The following is a 12047-nucleotide window of genomic DNA, read 5'->3' as shown; positions in this document are numbered from 1 at the left end:
AAGGCCCAAGGGCTCATACTTACTTTAGGATGTCTTTTATCAACAAGTTGGGTCTTCTCATCTTGTTTTGAGCTCGGGTGTACCATTGCAGAGAGGGTCTTGAGCGATCGCTTCTCAGTTTCACACAGTTATACTCACTGGGCATTGCTGTGAAAGAGAGGAAGAAGCCAGGGCAGGGAAAGGAGGGAGAGTCAAGCAGGTGATGTTTATAAAAAGCCTTTAGGGGGCACATCCATAGCATGGAATACTACCCAGCAACAAAAAAGAATGAACTAGTGATACACTCAACAACCTGAATAAATCTAAGGCAACTATGCTGAGCCAATACTAAAAGTTTACATGTTGTATGATTCCAGGTATATAACATTCTTGAAATGTCAAAATTATAGAAATGGAGAACAGATGAGCAGTTGTCAGGAGTTATGGAGGAGTGGGCTGAGTGTGGCTGGATCCTTGTGATGATGTAAATATTCTGTGTCTTGACTGTATCCCCATCAATATCCTAGCTGTGATAGTATACTATGGTTTTGCAAGATGCTGCCAGTGGGGGAAACTGGGATCTCTCTGTATTATTTTTTACAACTGCACATGAAACTACAGTTATCACCAAATTAGAAGTCTGATGTTTTTCAAGAGCCATTACCTTTTAGAGGTGCATACGAACTATTTACAGATGAAACAGGAGAAATGAGATTGGCTTCAAAAAAGTCAGGAAGGGGCTAAGAGTGCACGTGGGGGAATGAATAAAGCAACACTAGCTTTAAACTGATTAAGTGTCAAAGCTGGGCACTGGGTACATGGGGCTCTTTATACCATATTCCCAATATTCTCACGCTTTGTACATTTGAAGTTTTCCATAATTAAAAAAAGTTTAAAGAGGAAGTGTTACATTAAAAACAGAACAAAAGTGTTACACTAAGGGGAAAAAAATGGCAATTTTAAAAGATATTTTTCTTTAAAAATTATATGTTCTTGAGTATACTTGCCTATTTATTCTTTTGAATTAATTGTATTCTCAAGTTTTCAATTTCTAAATAATATTCTATGGGGTACCCTAGTAGAAATCGGTATGTCTACCCCTGCGTAAGTTTCCCCCTTCCTCTCAACTTGGTAAAACGCTGGATTTTTAGCTAGGTGCGTGGCCTCCCAGCATAAAGACTACATTTCCCAGCCTCCCTTGGAACTAGGTATGGCCTCATGACTAAGTTCTAGCCAATGGGATATGAGCAAAAGTGACTTGTACAACTTCCAGGGTGTATGCATTGGCATACACCTTTACCCCTTTTCCTGCTGGCTGAAATACTGACACGTGAGGAGCCCCTGTGGACCACACAGAGAGCAGACCACCAAGGGATGGTGGAGCAACAGCAGAGACGGGGCCTGGGTCCCCGGACAAGCCTAAGGACAGAGCCGCCAGTCCACCTTAGACTGCCTGCCTCTGGGCTGTCAGAAGATGGAGAAATAAACTTCTATCTTGCTTAAGCAATTGTTAATTAAAAGTGAAGTCATAGCTCAGCTAATCTAGGCACCTATTATAGTATGCTATTATGATAAATTTATATATTAAGAAACAGTATCTTTACTATAGTCTTTCAGCCAAGAGGCAGTTATATGTCATTATACACTTTATTTCCATTGAAGTGTCATTTCCTTTGAAAAAAATCTTTTACCAAATTGACGTTCAAGTAGTTTATGTTTTTGCTACTGGAAACAATCTCTCCCTCCACTCCAATTCTAACTGTGTAGCAAGAATTTTCCTAGATATGTATCCTTCTGAATAGTTTCAAAAAGACAGTGCCAAGGACCTCACCAGTAAACCCTTGCTGAAGAACAACTGAGACCTGGAAGTTTTCAAACACCGCAACTTTGGGGTTACTTAAACGCATGGCCAGCCAAGTGGTGGGAACCAGCAGGCTCCCTGTAACCAGTACATATATAAAACAGACATTTCTAAGATGTCTGTGTTTTTACAACCAGAATGACATGCAATTCACCCCGAGGCGGACCTCCAGCAAACACAGTGACTGCGGTGTCAGAGGGGAGCCCGTCTCCACCTCTGCCTGTCTCTGTTGCGCTGGACAGCGCCAACCCCGCAGGCCGTCCCCGCAGGCCAGAAGCCTGTGAACCTCCTTTCCCCCACTGGCCCGCCCGATTCCTGCTGAGCTGTCACTGTGGGACTTCCTGGTAGAAGACAGGAGGAAGACAGGAGGAAAGCAGCAGCCTTTCCGGTCCCCTGATTCAGCACAGCCTCTGGCAGGGGCGGTGACAGTCACAGGCAAGAGAGGGTGACTACATGTGACTCCAGCAGCATCGGTGGGCATCTAGCATCATCGGTTTCCACTCGAGAGAAGTGATGGCACCTCCAACAGCTTTGTGACAAGTACAAGCCTCAGCCCAGGGTGACAGAAACTTCCTGATCTCTGGCTAACACTCCTACACCTCTTTTATAGATTTTATTTATTTATTTATTTAATTTATTTATTTGAGAGAGAGAGCGAGCAGGTGGAGGGGCAGGGAGGGAGGAGGGAGAGGGAGACTCTCAAGCAGACTCCAAGCTGAGTGTTGAGCCCAACGAGGGGCTCGATCTCACAACCCTGAGCTCATGACCTGAGCCGAAATCAAGAGTTGGATGCTTAACCAACTGAGCCACAAAGGCGCCCCTGGCTAACACTTCTTTCTCACTTTGGCATCTTCAGGTCTGCTGACGTCTTTGCGATCAATCCCCTGCATAAAAGCCCTCCTTGCCGGAAGCATCTCCACGGTTTCTGGTTTCCTGCTGGGCACTGACTGGTATATCAGATGATGCTCTCCTGCCACTTTCAGGAAAGTAGGATTGTTCAAGGAAAGGAGGGGCTCTGGGGGTGACAGAGTCTATCATCCTGAAATCCTTCCTCTTCTCACTATCACTGCCATACAATACAATCCATTCAAATGCTTAAAAATAAAAATAGCTGTTTTGGTTTTTTTTCTAATCACACTGGAGAGGATCGCAGGAGAGGGAGTAGAAGAACACAGAATCTACAGCCCGACACCTGGGCTCAGCTCCTCCCCCTACCAGTGGGGAAGCTTTGGGCAAGTCACTATAACTCCTGCAAGCTCAGTTTGCTCATCTGTAAAATGGGGGTGGTCATATTACCTACCCCATTGGATTCATGTAGGGAAAGTGGGTGCACATCACAAGCACTATGCACCTGCTGGTTGTCACTCCTATTACCACAGAAAAAGGGAACTTACAGGCGCCCAGTCTCATCTGACAGGATTCATCTGTTGGGGCTTTAAGGCTCTTGTGTCTTTTGGTCACCTTCACTTCCAGACACAGGTTTGACTCTAGCCTTATCATGGAGTAGTCCTTTCTTCCGTCCATCCCATTTCCCTCCCGGGTGTCTCTGGAGAAGCAACATCCTCCTGAAGCCCCTCACACACTCCCCCACGGTCAGGTCCTGGCCAGTATCCTCTATCCCCCCCACCCCCTTTCTCAACCTGCAGAACTTTTAAATGCTCAGGGTTCACTGGCCTCTCACCGTCCCTGCTCCCTGTGATGGCCGAGCCGCTCCCAGCCTGTCTACCTTCCTTCACTCCGTCTGCACACCATGCCTGGGATACCTTGCAACCACATTTCCTCTAAAACCTCTTGAACCTTCCCTTAAACTCCCACACGCACATCTTATGACTCCAGGGTCCTGGTCTCCACCACCAGCACAACCTTCTCGTCCCACAAATACTCACCGCAAGGCTTCACCATCTGCTTTTCACTCACTGCCTCGAGGGAGAGACCCCCCAAGCCCCTCTCTCTGTGCGGACCTCTCACCTAAGCTCAGACTATGCGCCCAACAACCTGCCTGCTATCTTCATCTCAGACAACATTACGAAGCAGAACCTGGCACTTTCCTCTATTCCTTACATTATTTGGAAGCTGTGCCATCCATTCAGCCATCCAAGGTGAAAACCTCTGTGACAGAGGTTTCCAACTCAGGCTTCTAACTTTCATTCCCAGCCCCGGTATCTCCAGGGTCTCTCGATCATACCTTCCTGAACTTCTCATGCCTATTGACATTCCTCCAGTGATCAAGTCCCTGGACTCCCTGTCTTGATTCTGTCTCTTCAAAGCCATCTTTCTAAAAAAAAAAAGTATCCTGGGGGTGCCTGGGTGGCTCAGTTGGTTAAGTAACTGCCTTCGGCTCAGGTCATGATCCTGGAGTCCCGGGATCGAGTCCCGCATCGGGCTCCTTGCTCGGCAGGGAGTCTGCTTCTCCCTCTGACCCTCCTCCCTCTTATGCTCTCTGTCTCTCATTCTCTCTCTCTCAAATAAATAAATAAAATCTTTAAAAAAAAAAAAAAGTATCCTGTTTAATGATTTCCAGCTCATCTCAGGTTTTATGACTCCAGGTGACAAACCCGTCACACTCTGGCCACACAAAAGTACTGTTAGAAGCCCAGATGTGCCAGATTGTTACCTCAGTGCCTTTGCACGTGATGGAATTCCAATGTGAACCCCAGCAATCTGCCTGGTGAACCACTTTTCATCCTTAAACCCTCTCCTCTGTGAAGATAATTTTTCAACACCATGGCCATCCCCGACACTTCCCCATCTTTGTTGATTGCAATGAGCTGACGTTGTCTGTGTATATTTTAGGTCTCCTCTATCATTCTGCAAGCACCTGGAGGATGAGCTGCAGGGCCAGAATTTTGTTTATCTTTGTATCCCCAACACCTAGGACAGGGCCTGGCACACAGCAGGTCCTTAGGAAACCTCTCGCATTGAGTGGAATGTGCGTTGCATGCCTGTAACCTGTCTTCAAACAAGGTAAGCATCCTTCAAAAATGTTATTTTCCCTAAAATGCCTAAGATAAAAACTGAAAGTTAAGGGGCTCCTGGGTGACTCAGTCGTTGGGCATCTGTCTTCAGCTCAGGTCGTGATCCCAGGGTTCTGGGATCGAGCCCCGCATCGGGCTCCCTGCTCAGCGGGAAGCCTGCTTCTCTCTCTCCCACTCCCCTCTGCTTGTGCTCTCTCTCTCACTGTGTCTCTCTGTCAAATAAATAAAATCTTTAAAAAACAAAACCCTGAAAGTTAACAGAAATTATAATAGCAAAGAATAAAGTATAAGCTCCACTGAAACATCTACAACGTCCAACAATAGGGAATCTGTTGGTAAATGATCACCACAAGTCATCACTGCAGCATCTGTGGCATCAGCCTCAGCATCACCTGGGGGCAAGTGTGAAATGCAGTCTCAGGCCCCCCAGATCTGCTAAATCAAGGGATTCGTATGAACATTAAAGTTTGAGAAGCACTAGCTTGAAGTATTGGGTTTATACACTGACACAGAAAGACACTGTAAGAAAAAAAGTAGTTTTATAAAAATGTATAGAGATATACACAGAATCACGTTCTAGGACGTTTCCATTCAAGGTAAGAGAATCTGACTTCCCACCAGTTTCATCAAATCCTCCTACTTGAGCTTGGAAGGTATTCTTCTGATTTACAAGAGACCATTTGGATTCCATGCCCCTCAACATCACAAAAGGACAGCCAACCTGAGTCATCTTCACAAACGTATAGCTGATATACAGCTAGGTAGGTGGCCTTGAGATGCTCCCTCAGAGAACCACAGTTTATAGTCTTGTTTAGCTCTGCAACATCCACACTGTTCATTCACTTCTTTCGTCTTTAATGTTCTATTCGGTGGAGGACGGGTTGCATTTAAAGGTTCAGTTACACAAACATTAAGCCATGGGCATGTTTTGTTAACAACTGCATAACTGTGCACCATTAATCCTAAAAGTAATTATACTTTTAGCTAACAAAACGATCAGAATGCAGGAGAAGACTGTTTATATATCCATAAGTGTATATATGTACAAAGATATTTAGAAGGAAGCACACCTATATGTTATCAACAACTGTGAGTAAGCTCACTTTTCATTTTGCATTCTTCTTATACTTCCTTGAATTCTGGCATTACTGCTATTATTTCTGAAAACTTAAAGACATTTTCATGGGGGGAGGCTCCTTACCCTATGATGAAAAGAAATCTGAGAACCACTTAAACAAAAAATATTCTTAGGAACCCTGAAGCATCTCTACTGTGTGAGGAACAATATCTCATAAATAAGCTTAGTTAAAGGCAAAAAAGTTGAAACGAAGTTACTGTATTTGGGGGAAGTCTGCTGAGCTGGGAAAAATATATATTTATGGAGAAGCAAAATGAAGAACGTTGACATTCAGCAAGTCCAGTCTGTCTGAGGAGCAGACACTGAGCTCCCCCTGCCATTTGATGTACGGAAGCCCCGTGCCCAGCTCGCCTTGAACATCAGGGGGCTTCTAAAAACCGCTGAGTGAAATGAGTGGATGAGTGAAGGGTGACAGAGGACCTCCTAGAACTTCAGAGGGCTCACGCTCATCTGCTCTGGCCTGGCACTGCGGGGTGTCGCAAACATGTCCCCCTGCCACCAACCTGCGCATGCACACACAGACCGCATTCACTTTGGCGATCTGGACCCTCCACTCCGTTCGACTTATTTACCTAATGTGAAGAACGCTCAGCTTCGAATGATAAAACCACTACCGATATGCCCCACTTACCAAAACCGCCTATATGGAGATTCCCAGATGCATATGCTTAATTTTGTCTTTATAACAATCACTATCATGAGACATGTAATCTATGAAGTCTTTTCTTTTTAATAAAATTCGTCTCTTGTCCCCCCAGCCAGAATATAGATGGCATGGAGGCAGGGGTCTTCACTTCGCTCACCACCGAATTCACAGTGCCTAGGATGTTAAGAGGCACATGATAAGCATCTAGTACATATTTATTGAATAAATACTCAGTTTCTTATGAGAGTTTCAGAAGTGATGGTAGTTTCAGGCATTCCTCCAAGGCCTTTTGTTGGCAGGCCATCACCAACGGCTTGCTTATCTTCTTCCATCCCACGGCACCCTCCTGTCCTCCTTCCCCATCTCCTTCATGGTAGCTCTTCTCCTACCATCTCCTCCTAAGTGCTAGGGTCCCAGGGCTCATAAGTTTGACCCTCTTCTCACTCAGACTGTCCACGTCTCAGCTTTGCTAACCATGTTTATGCAGAAAAGGCTTGGTTTGCAAAATTATGTATTTCTACTCACACACAAAAACATAACATATCCTTCTCAAATGCTTGTATGCCTGATGAAGAAATAATCCTTGTTAAGGCCCTGATGTATAAGGGCAAGGCCTGCGCTTTCAGTCCATTTGTAGGAAGGGCACTAACATTTTCAGAATTAAGAATTAACCACCAAAGGCAAGAGCAGAATAGGCACCACCAAGCAGGACATGATGAACTGCCAAATTACCTATAGAGACAATTACTGGTACAAGAGTGGATAGGGCATTAATATTTACTGGGAGTAAAGCCTACACAGGCTATCACTAAATCCTAACAACACCTACTTCACTGGACTGCTATGCATTTAATCTGCCAAAGGTCATGCATGGAGAAGTAAGGGGCTGAGAATTCCAACCCACATCTATTCACCTCCCAGTCCATGCCCTTCCACCTGGGGGTGCTTAGGAACGGCAGATATGCATGTATGTGAAGGGTCTTTTGTTTCTAATAATGAAGGCTTGACAAGGCACAGATAGTTAGAAACAAAAATCTGAACTTGAGAAAGCAGTGAGTAAGCCAACGTGGCTGGAGTGGGCTGCCTGGGAAGGCGAACAGGTAAGCTTCGATGTGAATGTGGCAGCTGAAAGAACATGCCTGGTAAGGCGGGAGGTCTCTGAGAGCAGAGGACTTCACGGCAGGAGAAAAGGAACACCAGTCAGCTGCATGCAAGGCTGCCTGCCCAGGGACAGAGAGGCAGGGTACTGGATGCTCACTGCTGCCCAGATGAAAGGGGAGCCCGAGGCCTGCCCTGGTGAGGAGCAGGAGGGAGGGACAGGACAGAGATCTACTGAGAAATGATGAAAAGAAGACTATCAGCGACAAGACGTGTGCAAACGGAAAGCTGCATCTCAGTTCTGGAAAGACAGGTTTGGAAGTCAATTTTTGTAGTTTTGTGATGATGTGATTAATATGAGATGGTAAAGAACTGGACAGAGATGCCCAGGAGGCAGATGGAAGTATGGCTTGAGGCTCAACAGAACATCCAGCCCATCAGCCAGCCCTGCCCACCAGGTCCAAGAGAGCTAAGCCCTAAGGCATCCACAGTATGAAATTAATTAACTTCTCCTTTAACCAGACTGGTACAAGTTATATACCATCCAGGGAAAGTTGAGAAAATAGTCCCTCAAATCGTGTTTGGGGTTTTGTGTTTTAGATGAAGACTTCTACTTGATAAAGGAGAACAGAAGACAAGGCAGGAAGCCTGCGCTCGGGGAGAAGCCAGCTTTGGGCTACGCAGACGCTGGACATGTCACGGTGCCCGTGAGAAGGCACAGCACGAGCGGAGAGCATGGCAAAGAGGAGCTGGGTGGGGAGGGAAGAGGTACGCTGTGGGCAGAAGAAATGGAATGAGCAAAGCACAGAGGCCTGGTTAATTTGGGGAACAGCAAATGACTGGGTACAGCTGAGAAAGTATGGCATGGGATGGGGGTAGGGGTGCAGGCAGGAGTTAAGGCAATACCGTGGTCCTGTTGGACGTCCCAGGGCCGATGCCGTATCTGGGCTGTGGGTGCTGGCTGCCAAGAGCACACGTCAGGCCCCGCTCTGCACATCTGCCCCACAGCTGACTGAGGAGGTACAAAAGGCTAGCCCTCTGGCCTCTAGGTGGGATCACCCTGGGAGAACAATTTAAGCTCCAGCACTCCCTGAGGGATCAGCTGGGAGCACAGCTTTGCTCAGCTCCTTTCCCTGCCTCCCTCCCTCCCCCACCCCAACCTGGTGCCCTTTCTCCTGGCAGCCCCCTCAATGAACCAGGGGCCCCTGACGTCTTGTTTCAGGCTCTGCTTCTACCGAACCCGACCTAAGACAGGCCATTAGGTCAGCAGGTCAATGTATGGAAGATCACAGACAGTCACGGACGATCACCAGAGGCCCTTGAGGACTTTATTCAAGAGGGGTCAAGAAACGTGCAGGAGAATCACAGGGAAAGCAGCAGGGATAGCAGAAGGGCGGGTGGAGAGGCTGAGATGCGAGGCTGCTGGGGAGCCAGCACAGCGTTCTCAGCCGCAGCAAAGATGGCGGCAGCCGGGGGTGGGGGCGCCAGGGGAGAGGAAGGGCTTGGGCTGCAGCACCGACAGGCCTTGGGATGGATCCAAGGTGCTTAGCACACAGGAGGCAAGACAGTTCAAGTGACAGGGAAGATGGTGGAGTGCTCTAGAGAGAGAGGTCACACGGATGGAAGCTTTGGAGTCACTAAGATCAGTTTGGCCCTGCCGAGTCCCAAAGTCCTGTGGGCCCTCAGGTTGCTAAGTCCTGGGGACAGATGAAAACCCAGGCTTGGGGCCGTCGGGGGGAATCTCACCTGGAATACCAGTCAGGGAGTGCCCTTGGCTGCAGGTAGCAGAAACCTGGGTATCATGGCTTTTAGCCAAGCGGGGGTTTCTTCTTCTCACAGAACAGCAAGTCCAGGGGCAAGCAGGCCAGGGCTGGTGTGGTGGCTCTGGTACACCACCGATGTCCCCAGCTCCCACCAGCCTCTGTTCCTCCAGCCTCACTACCTGGCCAACCTCCGCCCCACAGTCCAGGCAGGAAGCAGAAGAGGGATGAGATGGAAAGGAAGGGGAAGCACCTATATCAGGAGAGGGAAAACTTCCAGAAACGGACAGGCCTCCATGTAGATCTCTTTGGCCAGATGACAGCACGTGGCTACCCCCAGCTGCAGAGTTAGCCAGGAACTTTGGACAAGCTGGGCCGGCTGTTTCCCCAAACAAGATCAGGGTTTTGTCGGTAAGGAAGGAAAGGGGGGATCTGCAGTAGTCAACAGTAGGATGTGCCATGACCGAGATAAGGTCCTGGGGCATGTGGATAAAGGTAGTAGTTACGACTGCTCTAAAGAGATAAGATCCCCAAGGGGAAGAACAAAGTGCAGGGCCGTCTTAACCCCGGGAAGCCCACCTTCAAGGGGCTGGGGAGGAAAGGAAGAAGCACAGGAGGGACTGCTGGAAATCAGAAAAGGAAATATTAAGCAAAAATCAGTAACTCTGATGTGACAGTACCATGCCTGGGTTCAGCACAGTCTGAAATTCCAATTATTTAAGAAGCAGCATGCTAGTTCCTATGCAAAATGCATTTTAAATTGCTTTACCCTAAACAAGTAATATGGTTGCCCGCACCAAAAAGGGTGATTTCTAAAAGTCCATTTCATTGATTCTGTGAGAATGCAGAGATGGCCTGACAGACTGAGTCTGGAATGAGTCCCCACCTTCTAGAAACCCAAGGTCGAGGGAAGTGATAACAGGAACGTATCCAAAGCGCTGTGGGGAGGGCCATGGGAGCAAGGACACTGTTCAGCACAGACACAGACACGATTTAGTCACAGAGCTCACTCCCTAGGCCAGCTTGCCAAGGCCCATCTGTGGGCACAGGACAAACATGGCAGGGCTGGGGGCCAGGAACTGGGGAGCAGTGGGTCCAAGTGAAGTTCTCCACTCAACTCTCTCCTACCCTCACCCTCCAGGGAGAGGCAGCGGAGAGTAGGGGCGCAGCGTTTTAGCCAGAAAAGCTCAAGACTACACCAGTCCAGGGCCTTACCTGTACCTTCCAGAGCTCTTGGTGACATGTTACTCCTCTCCTACTGATTCCAGAAGTCAATTTGTCCTCCTTGTCTACCCAAGCAGACAATCTAGGTGGCTAATTCCAAACCAGTTCTAGCTGTGGAAATTTTTGTTTGTATGAAAGCTCACTTAGAATCCTAAGATGTAACACACATAGGCACGCAATTGGGGGTGCCTGGGTGGTCAGCTGGTGGAGCATCCAACTCTTGGTTTCAGCTCAGGTTATCATCTTAGGATCATGGGGTTGAGCCCCACGTTGGGCTCCATGCTCAGTGGGGAGTCTGCTTGCGATTCTCTCTCCCTCTCCCTCTGTCCCTCCCTCTCACACACTCTATCAAATAAATAAATCTTAAAAAAAAAAAGAGGCATGCAATTGATCTTTTGCAAGGTTTCTCTACCTCAGAACTACTGACATTTGGGACTGGGTAATTCTTTGATGTAGAAGACAATCTCATGTAGGGTGTCTCGTGTAGGATGTTTAGTAGCATCCCTGGTCCTCCCCCTCCCCCAGCTGTGACAACCAAAGCTGTCCCCAGACATTCCCAATGTCCCCCCCGGGGGGGGGGGGGGCAAAACTGCCCCCAGCTTTATCCACTGGAATAAAATCATTGTCTATATTAAAATTCCAAACATCTCCACATTTGAAGTATTAAGGGTTATTAAACTCACTGCAAAAACTAAAAACTCAAAGACTGTGGACTACAAATTGAAGATACTTGAGTTTCAGTATCTAGTCTTCTTAATGTTTGGTTTGGGGGGCTTGGCCTGAAGAAACCTGATTCATCAAGGTAAATGATCATGTCTCACCTGTACGACGTGCCAGCCAACAGACAGGCACAGGCCTGCACTCACAGAGCCGGGAGGGCAGAGCACCAGCCTGCAGAGCGGAGCTCTTAGGTGTGCGTGGGGATGGAAGGCGCGCACTCCTTCCTGGATCCAAGTGACCCACGCAGAGCACCTTTAACCACCCCACTCCACTCCCACCACTGAAGGGGGGGAAACTGCACGGTCCTTTCCTGGTTCTACTGGGCAGGCAGTGTCTTACTTGTCTTTTAGGAATATGAAATTTCACCCGTGATTTCAAAACCACAAAGGAAGTGCAGGTTTGAACTCTGCTGCTGAGACCACACCCAGTCATCTCCAGTCTTCTAGATTTGTGCAACTGAACTTACCAGTGCCTTCCGCCAGGTGAGAACCAGGAAGGGGCTTTCACCAGACACAGGATCTGCCAGTGTCTTGATCTTGGACTCCCTGGCCTCCAGAACTGAGAAATGAATGTCTATTGTTTAAGTAAATAGTAATAAATAAATAAATCATCAATGCCTCCCCACTGCCCTGGCCAGTGGTTCTGC

At 47.7% G+C, this 12047-nt stretch overlaps 1 protein-coding gene across 13 annotated transcripts in view; it reads right to left on the bottom strand.

Annotated features, from left to right (window-relative positions):
* The window catches only part of ST3GAL5 (ST3 beta-galactoside alpha-2,3-sialyltransferase 5), a 50530-nt gene that overhangs the window by 23669 nt on the left and 14814 nt on the right, over nucleotides 1-12047 (bottom strand). For 12 of the 13 annotated variants that reach the window (XR_010405560.1, XR_010405561.1, XR_010405562.1 and 9 more), the window contains one exon: nucleotides 24-147. The exons of the other annotated variant lie outside the window; for it this stretch is intronic. Coding sequence is in view for 9 of the 12 variants with exons in the window: in XM_064572239.1 (XP_064428309.1) it covers nucleotides 24-147 (124 nt within the window). In the remaining 3 variants the exon portion in view is untranslated. The remainder of the gene's footprint in view (nucleotides 1-23; nucleotides 148-12047) is intronic. 13 annotated transcript variants of the gene reach the window in all.

This window comes from Mirounga angustirostris, unplaced genomic scaffold, assembly GCF_029215605.1.
Source record: "Mirounga angustirostris isolate CCGP_5_RB_7025 unplaced genomic scaffold, mMirAng1.0.hap1 SCAF_10, whole genome shotgun sequence".
NCBI lineage: Eukaryota > Metazoa > Chordata > Mammalia > Carnivora > Phocidae > Mirounga > Mirounga angustirostris.
This window is presented reverse-complemented; position numbering and strand designations above follow the sequence as displayed.